At 38.6% G+C, this 19,160-nt stretch overlaps 1 protein-coding gene across 5 annotated transcripts in view; it reads left to right on the plus strand.

Moving 5' to 3' along the window:
• St6galnac3 (ST6 N-acetylgalactosaminide alpha-2,6-sialyltransferase 3) overlaps nucleotides 1-19,160 on the plus strand; it is a 543,084-nt gene that overhangs the window by 350,409 nt on the left and 173,515 nt on the right. Inside the window, exon 4 of one of the 5 annotated variants that reach the window (XM_070007318.1) lies at nucleotides 13,588-13,758. The exons of the other annotated variants lie outside the window; for them this stretch is intronic. Within the exon in view, the coding sequence (XP_069863419.1) occupies nucleotides 13,588-13,648 (61 nt within the window). The 3' untranslated portion in view covers nucleotides 13,649-13,758. Of the gene's footprint in view, nucleotides 1-13,587; nucleotides 13,759-19,160 lie in introns of those variants that run through there. 5 annotated transcript variants of the gene reach the window in all.

Consider the following 19,160-nt stretch of genomic DNA (forward strand, 5'->3'; position numbering starts at 1 on the left):
GTCCCTCAGCTTTTCAGCTCAAGGCTGGCACCCTACCGTTTGAGCCACAGCACCACTTCTGACCCTTTTTGCTTTTGTGATGCTGAGGAATCAGATGCAGGGCCTCATACATCCAAGACTATCACTCTATTGCTGAGCCGCCTTAACAGTCTGAGCTCCTGCTTACTATCAGGTGCTGGCAGCCTGTGTTGCCCAATTCCCAGTCTAGGGTATATGGGTGGAGTTTTGGTGGGGTTTGGGCTTCTCTTGTCCTGGGCCTCCAGGTCTTTTGTTGTCACAGGCGTGCTTCCCGGGGGAGTGTTGTTTCCTGGTTTTCTCCCCTCTGTTGAGGCGTATGCTCAGCTTTTTACTTCAATTGGGAGGAGTTGGTTGTGTTGTTCAGGCGCCAGATCCCCGGGCCTGGTTCCGGCCCCAGCCTGGAGCGCGCTTGTTAGGCCTGTGCTGATGTGTATACCACCTAGGTTATGCAGCCTGGAGCGCACTCGTTAGGCCTGTGCTGATGTGTATACCACCTAGGTTATACAGCCTGGGGGACACAGTTCAAATTTCTTCTACTGTTGGTAGTCTTGACCCAGGGGCGCTGTTCCTGGCTTGGGCATTTAAGCTCCCTTCCAGGGGTGCTCTTGCTCTAGCCTGGCCAGCTGAGTGTGCTCCACGGGCTGGTGGAGCTCTCAAACAGTTCCCAGTTTTAGTGGGTTCTGTGGTCCGGGTGCTGGGGTAGGGAGTCTAGGTCAGGGTCTGGGGATTCCCTCCAGCTCTGGTCTCCCTTGAGGGATACACTTCCCCTGTGGGGTACTCACCCTGGAGCTGATTGTTTCTGTGTGGTGTAGGTCGTCAGTTGTTGTTGCAATCCGCGCTGGGTTGGGCGGTGGTGGCTCTGTGTGATTCTTTTCTGTCTCTGCCTCTGTCGAAGCTGTTGGGTCAAGAGTGTCCACGCTCAGGCAGCTTCTTCTCGGTACCTCTGGGGCCCAAGTGACCCCGCCGGCCGTGATCGGGTGGGCGGGTGGTCTGCAGACAGGACCCTTTGTCGCGCCGAGCGGCTTTGGCGGGATGGAACCTCTCTGCTCGGGTGGAGAGTGCTGGATCGTCGCGATCGCGATCAGGCGGGCCGGGTGGTCTGCCGCAGGTCCTTTTGTCACTCTGCTGATGCCGAGCGACTTTGGCGGGATGGAGCCTCTCTGCTCGGGTGGAGAGTGAGGGGTGGGGGTGGGATCCTCGTGGAGACTCCCGGCTGGTAAGTTTCTCTGTTCCTGGCGATCTGCTGTTCTGCAAACCAGTACCTGATGTTCTGAAAGTGGCCCCCTGTGTCTCTGCTGTTTCTCTGGGGCTCCCCCAGCCCCCGCCGGGCCGGCTGGCCGGCGGCTTGGCGCACTGCCGCGCAGCCAGTAAAGGTTGGGGGAGGGGTCTTCGCTTTTCTCTGTTTTGAAATTCTTTTCCTCTCTTTCTTTTTTTGTTATTCTCCGCCTCTGGTTTTTCTCTGAGTGTTCGTCTTTTTGTTGTTGTCGGTCTCTTGGGGAGATTAAGCGTTGGAACTCGAACTCTCTTTTTGGTTGGAGAGAGCTGTGGCGTTTCCCTACTGCCCCGTCGCCATCTTGGTCCCCCCTCCATCCATCACATTTTGTCTCCTTCTCTAATATCACTGCTAAACACTGGGCTCTTCAGCTAGATTGGCTATTAAGCAATTTGTACGTGAAACATACTGTGTCTAAACTGGATCAGCTTTACAAATCAAGCTTGGATTGTATTCTGAACCCTACCCATTCTTTTTTTAAAATTTTTTATTGTGAAAATATTGTACAGAGGGGTTACAATTACATGGGCAAGATAATGAGTACATTTCTTATCAAGCATTGTAGCCTCCCCCTTTGTTTCCCCTTCCCATCCCTTCCCATCCTCCCCCCGCCCCCCCATCCTCCCGGACCCCCCCACCAAAGTTGTAAAGTTTGTTTTCCACATAACGACTTGTACATCTCATTGTTGCAACCGGTCCACCTGTAACGACTTGTTTTTCCCCTTCCCCTCCACAAATTATACCGACATCAAATACAGTGAAAGCAGGGGTTACACCGTGGGGGAGGGACATACAAAGCAACAAAGAAAATAATCTTATAAATGCATTAGAAACAATCGTATGAAAGAAAAAAAAACATTTGAATACATATCTTAGGGTTCATTTCCCTAACATCACCTTATCTGACCTATTCTGCTTGACTCAGACATATACTAGATATTGCAAATAAGGGAAATCATGGGACCTATGTTTCTTTGGGCTTGGTTTATTTCACTTAATATAATTTTTTCCAAGTCTTTCCATTTCCTAACAAATGGGGCAATGTCATTCTTTCTGATGTAGGCATAGAATTCCATTGTGTATATATACCACATTTTCTTGATCCATTCATCTACTGAGGGGCATCTGGATTGGTTCCATATCTTAGCTATGGTAAATAAGGCTGCAATAAACATAGTTGTGCTGGTAGCTTTAGTGTGGTCTTGTTTGAAAACATTTGGGTAAATACCCAAAAGTGGGATTGCTGGGTCATAGGGGAGCTCTATGTGAAGTCTTTTGAGGAACCTCCATACTGCTTTCCAAAGTGGTTGAACAAGTTTACACTCCCACCAACAATGCAGTAAGGTTCCCTTCTGTCCACATCCCCTCCAGCATCTTTTGTTGTTAGAGTTCTTGATTTTTGCCATTCTAGCTGGGGTGAGGTGGTATCTTAATGTTGTTTTGATTTGCATTTCTTTTATGGCTAGGGAGGTTGAGCATTTCTTCATGTGTCTATTGGCCATCCTTCTTGACTCACAATTTCCCATGATAATGTGCTTTATTTCTGTTTTAAAGGTCTCAACATTTCTAACCTACTATACTCCAATATTTTCCATCTTTTCTTATATTTTAGCCTTAATCTACGTTTTGTATGGTCACTAGGTTTTTCTAAGTCACTGTGCATTTTATTTACCTGCCCACAAACCTGGATGACCCCTCATTACTCAGAGCATCTTTCATCTGGTGTTCTTGTCTTTGAGAGAATTGTATCCAACCATTCCTCTTAAATTTGTGACCAGTTAGTCCCTATAGATAGTCTCTAACCACATCAAATATGTCTGTTCATTAATCCTCAGTACACATCTGAGCCTTGTATCTTTGCTGGCCCTCTTTCCCCAGCTGAGATGCCCTTCTTTTTGTAATCTTGTCATATTAATCTTTTATAGTACAGCTCAAGAGTCAACTCTTTGAAGCAGCTATCTCTAATAGTCCCATTTATCTCTCCTTCCTCAGGCAATGATTTTTTTTTTTCTGTCTTGTGTATTGCTCCTTGTATAGACTGGTTTGGCTGTCTGTATTTTTATGTTTGAGTCTAGCTGTCCAACAAGATTGACAAGACTGGATGGAAGCCCCACAGGCTGATTTACAGAGTACCTGGTATTTATTAGGTCCTCAACAAATATTTGTTGATGAAAACGTCAATTTTGTAAGCACTTGGAAGCAATACTCAAAAGCCTTTTTGCAACTACTGGAATCTGCCTGAAGCTGATTTTATACCAAAAAGCAATGTTTTCTGAGACTCTTTCTTATAAGGATCTTAGAAAAACCTCTTGGCAGAATCAAACACAATCCCTTCTGTCCTGAACTCAAAGACCTTCTCCTTAGGGAGGTACCATTTTAGCTGAGAGTTTATGGAAGAAGATGGACAAGCAGGGATGAACATCAATGGCTTGGCAGTCTTCTCACTTGCTGAGGATAGCTATTTAAGTCTCCCCTTCTAGAAGGGCACTTGGCAGATGCTGGGTCATCTATAGCCAATGCTACTTAACAAACCCCAGAAATAAAAGTTGGTGAGCACTAAATATACTTACCTTCACTTTGCCACTCACTAACTAAGCAATCTTGGGCAGATCACTTCCTGACATTTCAAAGCTTTTTGTCCTCCACTCTGAAATGGATGAAGAGCTCCACAATTAAAATTTAGTAGCTTTTTGAAATATGGAACTGATATATACAACTAAAGTGAAGACTATATGTTGGTACAAAAAATTAAATTCAAGACAAATCCAGCTGGGTTCTTTGTAGTCTTTATTTTCAGAGCCAAATCCATCCCAATCTCTCTCTCTCTCTCTCTCTCTCTCTCTCTCTCTCTCTCTCTCTCTCTCTCTCTCTCTCTCTCTCTCTCTCTCTCTCTCTCTCTCTCTCTCTCTCTCTCTCTCTCTCTCTCTCTCTCTCTCTCTCTCTCTCTCTGTCTCTCTCTCTCTCTCTCTCTTTCTCTCTCTCTCCCCCCTCTCCCTCTCTCACACATGCACACATCTCTCACTCTTCCTCTCCCTCTCCTCTCCCTCTCTCTCTCTCACACACACACACACAATTTCCTATCAGATAGCCCCCCCCCCCCAATTTCTTGCATGCTGCTTTTTTCATCAATATGGAAAGTGCTACAAATTGAAGAGAACATAAGAAGAGAATATATGAAGCCAAGGCCTTTGTGACATGCTTTATTTACTTACTTCTTAGGGAGTCTGTTTTTGTTAAGATTTTACATTCTTGGAGCAGTTTAAGGTTACCATGAAAATACAGCACAGATTCCCAAACCCTTCTACAACTCCCACCAGAGGGGTACATTTATTTCAACCAATGAATGCTAACTGAAACACCACAATCTCCTAAAGTTCATAGTTCTTATTAGGTTTACATGTGATGGTCTTCATTCTATGGGTTTTCACATTCATTTAACAACCTATCCACCCTTCTAGTACCATACAGAATATCTCTAAAAAAAACTAACAAACCAACCAAAAAATCTCTGTGCTTTGCCTATCATCCCCCACAGCCGTCCCCCTCCCCAAGAACCCTTAGGAACTTCTGATCTTTTTACTGTTTCTATAGTTTTGCCTTTTGTAAATAGCATGTCATATAATTGGGATCCTACAATAGGTAAGCTTTTTTGATTGCTAACCTTCACTTAGATATATGCACTTATGATTGCTCTCTATTTTTTCATGGCTTGATGGCACATTTCTTTATAGTGGTGAATAATATTCCATTGTCTGTGCTGCAGTTTATTTATCCACTCGCATTTCTGAAGGAGATCTGTGTTGCCTCCAAGTTTTGTCAGTCGCAACTAAGCAGTTCTGTGCAGATTTTTGTGTGGACATGAGTTTTCAGTTTCTTCAGGTTAAAAAAAAATCATTTTCTTTTAGACACTGAAATTTTCTAGCTGAAATATATAATTAAACTGCCTTCATCTATCTTGTTTTTCTTCTATAATTATGAAAGGATTATCTTTCTGATTCATAGATATTGAATACAACAAGCTTATTTCTTTCATTTTTACCATCAAAAATGCTTTATGCTGTTTATTGAGAAATATTTGAAGAGGAATCTGGCAGCTTCTGTCAACAGCCAGTCCTCAAGGGAGCATATGGAGGTCACCTTCTTTCTCATTATGTCTCTTTTCCTCTTGCAGTGAAGACCTTCTGCCATCCCTCCTGCTTCAGCCTCTTGAGCTGCTTGTCCTTCTTTCTGGAAGCTGCTCTCTCTCTTCCCTCTGAATCCCTTTGTTCTTTCTCAGAGTTGTTGCTCTGCCACTTAAGCTTTTCAATGCTGTCATTTTATTTGCTTTTTTTTTTGTTTTTTTTTGTTTTGAGCCAGGCTGATTTGATCACTGTCTTTTCTTTGTTCCTCTGTCCTGTGTCCCTTTTAGATTTCTACTGCTACTTGTCATTCTTGTTAGAGTTTGTTCTTGTTTTGATTCCATTTTTCTTTAAGTTTTTTTTGGGGGGGGCGGTTGGTTGTATTTCTTTTTACTGTAAAAAAAAAAAAAAAGATGACTCCACTCTTAGCCCAGCTTTCTTTTTTCTGTGTTTTGCAATACGATCGTGTAATGTGCTTTAGAGTAACACATTCCAGAAAGGAATACACCATAGGAGGTGGGGTTATGCAGGATCTCTGTTTGCTTGGTTACAGTATTGTCGATTTCCTGAAATTGGTTGATAGTACCTATGTACATTGAAAAGCAATCAAACAATTTCTATTTTTGCTACGAAACACAATCCTAAATAGGCATTTGGCCTTAGGTGTCATTTTTAGCTTTCCCTCCAACTTTTCCTCATCTGCCTTCACCACCAAGCATACTCACAATGGCTGACTGAGCTGGAGATGGACAGCAATCTGTGGGGATGGTGGAAGGGATCTGGGTTAGCGGGGACCTACAAAACTGCAATTCATGGGTCATTTCTGTTGATTCCCCAGAGCTCAGTTATTACTGCCACTTGCTCCGAACTGGAAGAAATACAGGAAAATAGCACTGACTTCCTTATGAAATCTAATGCTCTCAATCCAACATGATAATTATCATTAAATCTGTTGATAGCAGGCAGAGGTGAAACATGATCATGTTTTTTCATTATGACAGTATCACACTGTGATTGCAAAGCTTATTTAGTTTCTATTACTCATTTATTTTGATATCCTAATGGAATGTTCATGCCGATTTATTATATGTTCATTTGACTTGCATGGCAAGTGTTACAATTTGCTCATTCTTTCCCATATAACCTAAAAAAAAAACATTTAGGTCATCCAAAAACCAAAATGACATGGCCTTGAATAATATACAGGCTTCTAAAATTCCTTCCAACTGGTAGAATCATTAACTTAGGTTTACTCCTTTCTAAGGTAGCAGAAATGAAGGACAGGGGTGATAAACTTTGGCCAGAGAGCAGGCCAGTTTTTACATGCTTGTAAATTTCTTGTCACTCACTGTGTTGCTGCTCCATACACAGGCCTGGTATTTCATAACTACCATCTGTCATGTTCTAAAGCATTTTAGTCAGTCACAGTACTTAGTAAGTGTAAACTTCTAAGGAATCAAGCATGAATTTCTTTTAGTGAATTGAACATCTATTAAATGCTTAAAACTCTGCAGCAGTGACTAACATGGACATTTCCTTAAAAAGCTGCTTCTAGGGATCAATGCGGACATATTAGCAAGTAAATGCCAAGAGCAATTGTTAGAAATAATTTTAGGTTAAGCACTGGTGGCTCATCCCTTAAATCCTACTGGTTCTGGATTCTGAGATCTCAGAATTGAGGTTCAAATCCAGCCAAGGCAGACAAACCTAAGAGGCTTTTTATCTCAAATTAACCAGTAAAAAGCTGGAAGTAAATATTTGGTTCAAGTTGTAGAACACCAGTCTTGAATGAAAATGAAGACCAAGAGCATGAGGCTCTGAGTTGAGTTAAAGCTCTATATAGGAACACACACACACACACACACACACACACACACAGAGGAAATTTTAGACAAGATAGTTATTAACAGAATAGAGTAGAAACGCTTAAAGTTATACACAATGGAATTCTCTGCCACCATCAGAAAGGATGACATTGCCCCCTTTGTTAAGAAATGGAAAGACTTGGAAAAATTATATTAAGTGAAGTAAGCCAGGCCCAAAGAAACATAGGTCCCATGGTTTCCCTTATTTGCAATAACTAGTATATGTCTGAGACAAACAGAAACTGTCAGACAAGTTGATGTTAGGGAAAATGAATCCCAAGATAAAGATTCAAATGTTTTTTTCTTTCTTGCAATTGTTTCCAACATATTTAAAGATGATTTCTTTGTTGCTTTGTATGCCCCTCCCCCAGGGTATAAGCCCTGTTTTCACTGTATTTGATGTTGATATAATTTGTGGAGGGGAAGGGCAAAAACAAACTGTTTAAATAGGGTTATAGGTGGACCCATTACAACAATGAGATGTAGAAGATGTTATGTCGAAAAATGAACTTTACAACTTTGCCGGGGTGGGGGGTGGTGGTGGTGGTGGTGGTAAGGGGGTGTGGGGGTGGGTGGAGAGGGGAAGGGATGGTATGGGGAAACAAAGGAGGCAACAGTGCTTGATAAGAAATATACTCACTATCTATAAGGTACTCTGTAAGGTATTTTCACAATAATGAAAAAAAAAGAAAAGCTTAAAGTTATCAAAGTTAAATTAAAGCATTGTTTTTCTGTCATATGACAAAGTCATCTAGGCAGTGGATTCACTATAATCAGGTGATACATGTACAATTGTAAATTATGGGTTGTCAATGAAAAATGACATTTTACTGCCATTTATATTTCATAATTCATATTTAGTACCCTTTATCATTTTGTCTTTCAGTAGCTCGGTTCCTCAGCTTTAGATTATATTTTTAGATTATATTATATTATGTAGACTATAGACTATATTATACAGATCATATTAGATTTTATTATATAGACTATGGTGTGGGTTTAAATGTTTGTATATGAAAGAAATGATTAAAAGTGTCCAGTAAGTCTATGATTGAAACAATTTAAGGATACACATAGAATGAAAGGTACATATTATCATTATATGTGTAAAATGAGAGATTAAATAAGTTTATGCATATTATAAAACAAAAGTTATAGAATGAATATGCACATATGTCAAATGGTGAGAAAAATCTAGTGTCATCTCTTTTAAAAGTAAGAAATATTCTTATTCATTTTTTAGAGAAAAGGTTAAAGAAAGTCATAAAGCCTTCAATATTCCCATGTTTGCATGACAGATCATAATGATTGTTTTTAATACTGGATAAATTCTTGAATAAAACTAAAAATGTGAAGTGCATTATTATGGTAAGGCCCCAGTAATACACTCCCTGAATAATGTTGTTTAGTCAAAGCTAAAAAGACTTAACTATAATACCCCTAAAATGAATGTTTTTCTCTTTCCTGAAAAAGTCGTTTTCACATAATTCAGATCAATACCTCAGTGTAGCTTCAAAATAATAATAGTTTCATGTGTGCATGGTTGTATTGGTAAATTATTTTCAGTTGATAAATTTCTCTGAGCCATTGAGGACATCAATCAATAACAGACCTCTTATTGCCTTGTGCCTTACCTTTTCTAAAAACACTCCACATGGAATGTAAGCCAGAATTGTTATTTTTTATTTTAAAAAAAAGCTATTTTGAATGAGTTTTTAAATTTAGTTTCTACATGAAAGCATTTGGATGCAAAACATTAAGTTTTCTCTGTGTCAATATGTAATTTTCTAAACTCACTTAAACTAGGCCTGCTAATAAGCAAGTGAACCTCGGCTCTATAATTGATTTAAGGACAGCTAATTGAAGATGGTAGTAATTCCTGAAGGAACTGAGTCCATAAGAAGATCGCATTGAGAAAACTGCTGGTGTTAAGGCATTGGGTTGTGCCTTCAGCCTAAAGGTTATTGTTTTCTTCTAGAATAAATTAGCCAGAATTATTATTGAAGTATTCTGAGATACAATTTTTTAATTTAATGAGGGCTTTATAACACTTAAGAAATCAAGGTCAATATTTCTATTTTCTCTGTTTGTGGTACACCAACCATTATTTAATACAATAAATATTGGAAATAAGCTCTTAACCAAGAACACATTGGCTCTGTAAGTATTAGGGTGTTTAAAATCAAATCATGAATTCCTGTTTTGTACCAGGTATAGTACCAATTATTTTTCTTATATTATCTCATTTATTTCTTAAAATAACTTAATGAAGAAAAACATTCCCTACTTTCTCACGGATGAGGGAATTGAGATATCGCTACATTGCCCCGGAAACAAGGTATATAATTAAAATAAATGATGTTGCATTCTTATTTTTGTCTAAGATGATATAGAATATGATTAGGAATTTCCTTTCTCTTCGTTTTTCTTTTTGATAGTGCTGGAGACCAAACCCAGGTTCTAATGAAGGCTAGGTAATCATGCTACCAACTCTAAGATTCTCTTTTTTTCTGTCAGTAATGGTATTTGAACTTAGGACTTTTATGATTTTTTTTTACAGGCAGTCTACCTCTTCAGCCACAACTCCAGCTGGTTTTATTCTGATGATTTACTTATTTATTGGTGGTACTGGATTTGTATTCAAAGCATCAAACTTTTGCTTGTTCAGCTGCTACTCTACCACTTGAGCCATGCCTCCAGCCATATTTATTTGCTGTAGGGGTTTGTTTTGAACTGCAATACTCCAGATCTCAACCCCATAAGTAGCAAGGATTATAGCAGCAGGGATATTGTGCCTAACCTACTTGAGTTATTTTTTAATGATATTTTATTTTATTGTAAAGGTGATGTATAGAGGAGTTACAGTTATATAAGTAAGGTAATAAGTACATTTCTTATCAAACAGTATTACCCTCTCCCTTGTTTTCTCCCACTTTCCCTTACTCCCAACTCCCCTCCCCACCAGGCTATAAAGTTCATTTCCAACATAGTGACTTGTGAGCATTGCTGTTGCATTGGTTATTTTTTGAGAAATGGTATTGCTGTTTGTCCAGGTTGACCTGCATACAAATCCTCCTATTTATGCTTTCCATTGTAGCTGGATAACAGGCACATCACCATGCTCAGCATTTTCTGTTAAGAAGGGATCTTGTGAATTTTTTGCCAAAGTTGTCCTGAAACCAAGATCCCAATAGAATGACAAGATTGAGCCATCAGGGTCCTGCTCCTTTTCTTAATTTTAAAAGCTATCCCATTTGAAACTAAAATAATTCTTGATTATACTGACACTTTTTGTATGGTAGAGTGCTAGCCTTCAGCTGAATCGCTGAGGGACAGTGACCAGGCCCAGAGTTCAGGCCCCATGACCAACAATAAATAAATAAATAAATAAATAAATAAATAAATAAATAAATAAATAAATAGTGAGAGCTTTGTCCTTGGAAGATATTTCTTCAGTCCATATTGCTCAGACATATCAAATTTGTCACTCATGACCACTTATTTTATTTTATTATTTATTTATTTATTTTGTTGTGAAGGTGATATACAGAGGTTTACAGTTACATAGGAAATGAGTACAATTCTTGTTGAACATTGTTACCCCCTCCCTCATTTTCTCCCATTTTCCTTCCCCCTTACTCTCCTCCCCTCTCCCAAGTTGTAAAGTTCATTTCCAATATAATGTCTTGTGGATATCGCTGTTGCATTGATTCACCCTTTGTTCTTTGTCCCAACATTTCTGTGATTTCCCCTTCCCATCCCCAATCAGATAAACTTATATACAAGACAGAAGGTACCAAAATCAAAAATAGTGACAATATGGGGTAAAACAAAGGGAAAAACATGAAAGAAAAAAAGAAATAACTGCATAAAGAACACACACACACACACACACACACACACACACACACATACACACACCCTCTTGTTTCCATATCTTGTAGTTCATTTTGACTAGCATCATTTTATAAAGTCATATGTACATAGCTATTGAGCTATTGTGATCCTCTGCTAGAACTAAGAGGAAATAAGAATAGCCAATAGAAACATGAAGAAATGTTCAACATCTCTGGCCATAAAAGAAATGCAAATCAAAACAACATCAGTGCTGGGAATGTAGCTTAGTGGTAGAGTGCTTGCCTAGCATGCACAAAGTCCTGGGTTCAATTCCTCAGTACCACATAAATAGGAAAAGCCACAAGTGGCATTGTGGCTCAAGTGGTAGAGTGCTAGCCGTGAGCAAAGAAGCTTGGGGACAGTGCCAAGTCCTTAGTTCAAGCCCCAGGACTGGAAAAAAATCAGATTTCACCTCATCCTTGTTAGAATGGCCATTATTAAGAAAACCAGTAACAATAGATGCTGGTGGGGATGTGGCCAAAAGAGAATGCTACTACACTGTTTGCGGGAATGCAGATTTGTTAAGCACTCTGGAAAGCAGTAAGGAAGTTCCTCAAAAGGCTAAACATAGAGCTCCCCTATGACCCAGCAATCCCACTCCCAAATGACCACAAACAAGCCTACACTAAAGCTACCAACACAACTATGTTGATTGCAGCATTATTTACCATAGCCAAGAATCAACCCAGATGCCCCTCTGTGGATGAATGGATCAAGCAAATGTGGTATTTATACACAATGGAATGAAATAGAAAGACTTGGAAAAAAATCATATTAAGTGAAATAAGCCAGACCCAAAGAAACATAGGCTTCATGGTTTCCTTCATTTGTAATAATTAGTCATAAGTATTTTTTAATGGAGCAGTCAGAATTTCTCCATTGAAAAAGCTCTATTAGAGTTTCATGCCATCACCTCTCAGCAGCAATGTTCAGAAAGATTTTTTTTCCTTTTTTGTTGTTGTTGTTTGTTGTTGTTGTTAGTAAGAATTGAAATCTGGGCCTGGGCCCTGTCCCTCAGCTCCTTAGCTCAAGGAGAGCATTCTACCACTTGAGCTACAAAGCCACTTCTAGTTTTCTGATGGTTAATTGGAGATAAGAGTCTCACAGACTTTCCTGCCTGGGCTGGCTTTGAACTTCAATCCCCAGATCTCAGCCTCCTGAGTATCTAGGATTACAGGTGTGAGCCACCAGCTCCTGGCCCAGAAAGGTTTTCTTAATATCTAATTGTTTGCATATTCAAATAATGTGTTTTGGTTTCCAGAGTGAATTTGGTCTCTGATAAATATGACATTCCTTAGTTTATTCTTAACTTCCAGTGAAGCCTTTTTCTTGCTGAATTACTTATTAAAGAAAAATGCACATAATTCTGCATGAATAATAGCATTGATTATTTTACTTCATTTAGAATTGTGATTTTCATATTTTCTGTTTCTTAAAATCAGTTCTACAAATTTACTTAGAAAATAACAGGTTTCAATTAAAGCTTTTTTAAAAAAATTAATGTCAAAATTAAAAAGACCTGAATACTGTAGGTATTAACAAAAGCTTAAAATTATTTTTATATAAGATAATCAAGCCTCTGATGTTTTTTATTGAAATAAATTATAGTAATTTTTCAAATTACTTGTGTTTCATGTAGGAAGATCTTACAACTACAACTTTTCTGAAATAATTCTAGCATCATTAGGTGACACGGTGTCAGGCAACATATGCTGACTCTCTAATAAGTAATTTAATTGAGTTCAATTCCTATACCTCTGTATTTCTCCTTCATAACATAATTATATAAGATTCATGGCTTAGGTTCTGCCTTTCTATGTAAGCTAGGAAAAAGTCCTTTTATTCTTCTTTCTCTTCTGCTCTCTGTCTTCTCCTTTCAAGTCATTAATTATCCCATGCTCTAATATAACACTATTTTAAACTTCTTTTCTTGGCTTTATTCTCATAAATGTTTTTCTTCTCCCTATGATTCTGGTTCCTACTTCATCTCCTCCATACTTCTCCACCGAGCCACATCTGGTTTATTGAGATGCTTAGAAGTAGGTCTCCCTTTACAGACCCTCCCTGTGCACTGCAATGTTCCTTTTCTCTGGGCTGTCACATTTCTTGGGTAAGAGACACACTGTAGAACAGCATAGTTACTTGAACAAATGGTCTGCTAACCAGATAGAACAATAGCGATTCAAGATCTATTTTTGAGAGCAAAGAACAATGTGTTTTGTTTTTTGCCTTTTGTTTTTGAGTCTACAATCCCATACTCAATAAATATGACTTGGAAATTGGAAATGTGATGTGATGATGAGTTAAATGTACCATGGTTTACTTACTTTTTCATCTCTGAAGTAAGAATAAATTGCTCACTGCTACACACCTTTCTTGATGCCTGAAGTGGCTACTTCAATTTTTGTCTTTGGAGATGTCTGACAGATTTCCATAGTAATATGAAAACTCTTTGCCTAAACCATTGGTCAAGATAAGTGATCTACTAAGGAGGGCCTGCAATATCATTCATCATGGGTTACCTTGTGGCTGCAAAGGAAGAAGAAAAGTCCTAGAGGATGCTGCACTAAAGACTTCTTTGCAAAAGAATTACTGGCAAAACTAAACCAAGCTGTTTCAAGCAGCTCTTAACTCTCTCTGATACATGTGGCTTAAAATAAAATGCAATGTGTAAAAATGAAAAAGGAAGTTTGTTTATATCAGTTTGGGACTTTGAAAAGCAATGCTTTATGTTTTCAATTTCCCCTTATATGCTTCAGTAACTCTTCAGGATTTAAAAGCATTTAAGGTATTTGTTTATTGCTGTGGGTTGAAGCATTCACCTTCACAAATGTATACATACCATCTTTGATACTGTTTTTCTACTAGTTGCTACCAAACCCAGTTTTACAGCTGACTACAGATACAAGAGCACAGATGATATTAGGCAAATATGTAAATAATGTAGCTACATTTTTCTTATTTAGATTCATATAGTCAATAATGTTAGGCACCAAGCAAATACAAGGTTCAGTGCTAGGTGCTGAGGATTCAAAGGTAAATGTGATGAGAAGATTATAATGCATCAGAATGTAACAAGCACTAACATACAACAAAATGAGTCTATATCAAAAGAAAGGACTAAATTTTTTATGATCAAAAGTAGTTTCCACCTGATCATGATGATACTTGCCTATGATCCCAATACTTGGGAGAGAGAGACAGGAGAATCGTGAGTTCAAAGCCAGTCAGCATGTTCTAGGTCAGTCTGGGCTCTGAGATCCTATCTCACAAAACAAAACATAGTTCATATTTCTTAACTTCTACATGCCTCCCTTTTTGCTTTTGTAAATGGAGATAATAATAAACTACTCCAGAGGTTTATAGGGAAAATTTAATCAGTGGATGTATAATTAAGTGTTTAGAATAAACCCAGCCCTTTATTACATGCTCAATAGCACATAATCATGTTTGGTTTTACAGAGGATATTGTAGATACCATCCACGACATCCTAGGAAGAAGTTAACAGTCTGAGTAAGAACACTAACTCCCAAAAGTACTATGTGTTCTGGACAAGTTGGGGTGGTAGACTTGTCTTCACAGAAAAGACTGGGCTTACGCCAAGGTTCAAAAGGGCATTGTATACTAGTTCAAGGAATTGTGGCCTTGTTGTTTACACACACACACACACACACACACACACACACACACACACACACACACACACACACACACACACACACACACACACACACACACACACACACACACTCTGACAGTCCTGGGGCTGGAACTCAAGGTCTGGGCACTACGCCTAAACTTCTTTTGCTCAAGGCTAGCACTCTACCACTTGAGCCACAGTGCCACTTATGGCTTTTTCTGTGTATGTGGTACTGAGGAATTGAACCCAGGGCTTCATTAATTCTAGGCAAGCACTCTATCACTAAGCCACATTCCCAGCCCTGTTGTTTATATTTTTAAAAACTGAACTCTGTGGGAAAAAAAGTAGGGTTTTGTGAAAATATGAGCCATAGACTCAGGGATAACGTTAGTGTTATCTGTGGCAGGATGGGGACATGTGCCCCTAAATAACACAAAAATAAGCCAGAACCACAAACTATGTCAAGACTAAAATACTGTCTAAACTTTTCTCCTTCCCCTTTTCTAGAAAATAGAATGCTATTTGATAGAATTTTATCATTTTTATTAAATTCCATGACAGACTTTTACCTCCAAGCCCCCAAGAATATAACATAGTGTCATAAACTCAAATTGATTAATTTTATGACAATATTTACAGTAAATGGAAAGTTTAAACTTTTTTTTAAATCAAGAGATGCTCTATCTGGCAGTAATTAGGCAGAGTAAACAAGAACGACAAGTAGAAGAGGAAATAGAAAGCATGGTAGAATCAAACTTTAAAAAAATGGAAAAAAAGTCAGGTGCTGGTGGAGCACACTTATAATCCTAGCTATTCAGGAGGCTGAGATCTGAGGATTGCAGTTTGAAGCTAGTTTGGGCAGGAAAGTCTGTAAGATTCTTATTTCCAAATAAGCACCAAAAAGCTAGAAGTAAAGCTGTGACTCAAGTGGTCGATTACTGTCCTTGAATGAAAACTGTTCAGGTACAGTGCCCAGGCCCTGAGCACCAAAAAGATTTAAGAAAGGGAAAGAACGTAAGTTTGCTTGACCCCAAATTCTAAATGTGTGTACCCATAATTATAATAAATATTGTATATTGAACCCACTGTGTGACCAATGCTAGGCACTGTGTTTTATACAGTATCCCATCACAACAACTCTGCGTATGGTGCCAACTATTATCTTCATTTTACAGCAAGATAAGTGGGCCTCAGAAAGATTGTGACACTCGCTCAACCTGGCAATGAAGAAATGATGGGGAAAAATAAAGGCATGGCAGAATCTGACCTAATCTAATTCTAGAACCCACACATTTACCCATGTTATACTGAGAACACCTAAGACATTAACATCACATCTAACCCTTTCTCTGACCAAGCTTGGTAATGTAAGTCACACTTTGAAATTTTAAGTTTCTCTCAATGACAGTCTCGTCTTCAAGGGCAGGAAGTAGACTGGATGGGAAGGACTCTGAATGAGACATGTAAGGGACTGCGGCCTCTACTCTGTACAATGGATTAAGTAAATTTCAGTTGTAATGTCCACTTCTGTAAGGTGAGTTCACGTACGTACCTTTTTGACCAGATATCGATTAGCTAAATTTAAATCTGACACCTGGAATTTATCTACAGAAAAACTCCACTCTAGGTTGACTTAGTCCTTCTATCCTGATTTTCTCCTGTACCTGATGCCTACACCCTAATTTTCACTTTTCCATAACCAAAGCCCAAAGGTAATGGACAACTCTCCAATATAGTGTATTCTTTTTTTTTGTTTGTTTGTTTTTTGTTTTTTTGTCGGTCGTGGGGCTTGAACTCTGGGCCTGGGCGTTGTCCCTCAGCTCTTCAGCTCAAGGCGAGCGCTCTACCACTTGAGCTACAGCGCCACTTCCGGTTTTCTGGTGGTTTATTGGAGATAGGAGTCTCACGGTCTTTCTTGCCCGGGCTGGCTTTGAACCGCAATCCTCAGATCTCAGCCTCCTGAGTAGCTAGGATTACAGGCGTGAGCCACCAGCGCCCGGCTAATATAGTGTATTCTATGACCAAAAATAAATGATTTCTGATTTTATACTCTTGAGATGCCGACATTAGTGTTTGCATTCATTAGCATGAGAGTTTATAGTTGGTTATATGAGTTTTACTTCAAATATATCCAAGTGGCAATTTATCTCTGCTATGATACAATTTCACTTCAGTCTTTTAACAGTGTCATCCAGAAAAAAATAAATGTAAGAGATATTTCTTCCTGATTAATCTACCAAGAGGAAGTTTCATTTGCTTCTATCTGCTTCTCACAATACAGCAGCTATTCAGTGAGACACCTTGATTTGTACCCAATTTGGCATTGGTCCCCATAAGCAATTTTATTGACTTAGTAACACCTTGACATTGTCATTTTTAGGAACCCTCTTTTGGGTTCCAGCAACACAATGTGACTGTAAATCAGAGGATCTATTGCTTTGTTTGTTTGTTTTTATTTTTGTTTTTTCATGTTGGTCCTAAGGTTTGAACTCAGTATGGTCCCTAGCTCAAGGCTAGCTCTCTGTTGCCACTTGAGCCACTGCTCCACTTCTGGCTCTTTTGGTGTTTAATTCTTGATAAGAGTCTCTCAAACCTTCCTGCTTGCTGTTGTCTTCAAATGGTGATCCTCAAATCTCAGCCTTCTTAGTAGCTAGGATTATAAGCATAAGCCATCAGCATCTGGCAAGGTTCTATTCCTTTAATTGAATTTAAGATTAAATAATCAAGTTCAGAACAATTTAGTTATTCCTCCTCCCTCTGACTCCTGCAGAATTTAGCCTTTAGTTTTTCACACCTTGGACTTACAAGTAAAATCAAATTGGGCTCCTACTGTGTTTAAGAATTTTGCATTTTCCCCTTTCAAATTACCGTCTCTTAACTTCCTTCCCTAATCTCTGACATTTATAGTATCACAATTACAGTTACTCAGAATTTCTCTTCTTTGAAGCTTTCGTCTTTGAAAAACAAGATGAAATTTAGGAGTACCCACCTTGGCTTTATTACAGAACAATTTCTGATATATGTTTTAATTAGAAGATCTAAGTGTCTTGGCTATACCAAAGCCAACAGCACACCTGCCATAGTTAATTCAGACAGTCCCTGGGATGAGTAAAGAAAAGTGTCACCAAGTTGGTTGAAAGATTAAAGACTATCAGTTAATTCAGCCCAGAATTAGTGATGGTTTGCCTCCCATTTGCATGACTACATTGCAGGGTACAAGGCAGGACTACTGGCAGTTCTGACAGGAGCAGAGATCCTGTGACTTCCTGTAATTCTAATGCATCTTTCCCTGTCCTACTCTACTCCCACCAAGAATCTCTGTATCAAGAAGGATCTTAATTTGTTTTCAATACCTTTAGCCCAAGTGCAATGGAGAATGTGATTCAGCTTCCTTAAACTTTTTGAATAATTAAAGCAGGCAGTATTATGCTCTGAAAAATTACTTTGTGAATTTTGAGGCAAAATAACCTGAAAATTAGGATATTGTGATAGAAAATAAAATCTCACCTTACTTTGTGCATGACAGAGTTGATAGGAGAGTTGTATTTCATGTAAGTATTGTTTACTTTTGCTCTCAAGAGATTCTTTTGATGGAAGTTTATTAAATGCAAAAGTGCAATAAAGAGCATTCTCAGTTATTTCTGAGCACAAATCTTTATTAGCGTATTCAAGACCATTGTTTTGGGAAACTGGAATTGACCTACTTCTCATAAAATCAGAAGCAAGAAGTTGACACTTTTCCAGAAGGAGAATGACGTTCAATTTACGGTGGACTTGTCCAAGTACAGACTTTACTGTATCTCCACTCAGAGTTTTCCTTTTCTTCACCTGTCAACTTCTAATTGGGCAGCTAGCATTCAGCATTTATCTCTCCAAATATGGACCTGGCAGTCGACAACTCAAGATGAGGAGATATGTTTCTCTTTCTTGAGTCCAAAGGAGAGAACATTTGTTTGTTCTAGATGTCCCTCAGCTTCCACTTACCCACTTATTTAACAATTTTTACTGATTACTAGTTCTGAATCTGGCATTGTTACTAGACTGTGTGTTACCACTGTGCCAGATCTAGGATTGGCACCCAGCAAAAAGAATGGTAAGAGGTTGGCAAGTTTATGATGCACAGTAATGAAATGGGACAATGGCCCATTCCATTTATATCCTTTGGGATATAATTAAAAGGTAACAAATATGACAAGCTAGGTGGCCAATTTGTAAGCAGATTGATTTTTTTTTGAAGTACAGACATTTGCTTTAACTTTGTTTATATATTTAGTTATTTTTAAATTAATTTTTATTGTTATTATTAAGGTGTTATACTAAGGTGTTACAGTTACATTAATCAAGTAAA

Source organism: Dipodomys merriami, unplaced genomic scaffold (assembly GCF_024711535.1).
Source record: "Dipodomys merriami isolate MVZ:Mamm:240054 unplaced genomic scaffold, mDipMer1.0.p SCAF_7, whole genome shotgun sequence".
Classification (NCBI taxonomy): domain Eukaryota; kingdom Metazoa; phylum Chordata; class Mammalia; order Rodentia; family Heteromyidae; genus Dipodomys; species Dipodomys merriami.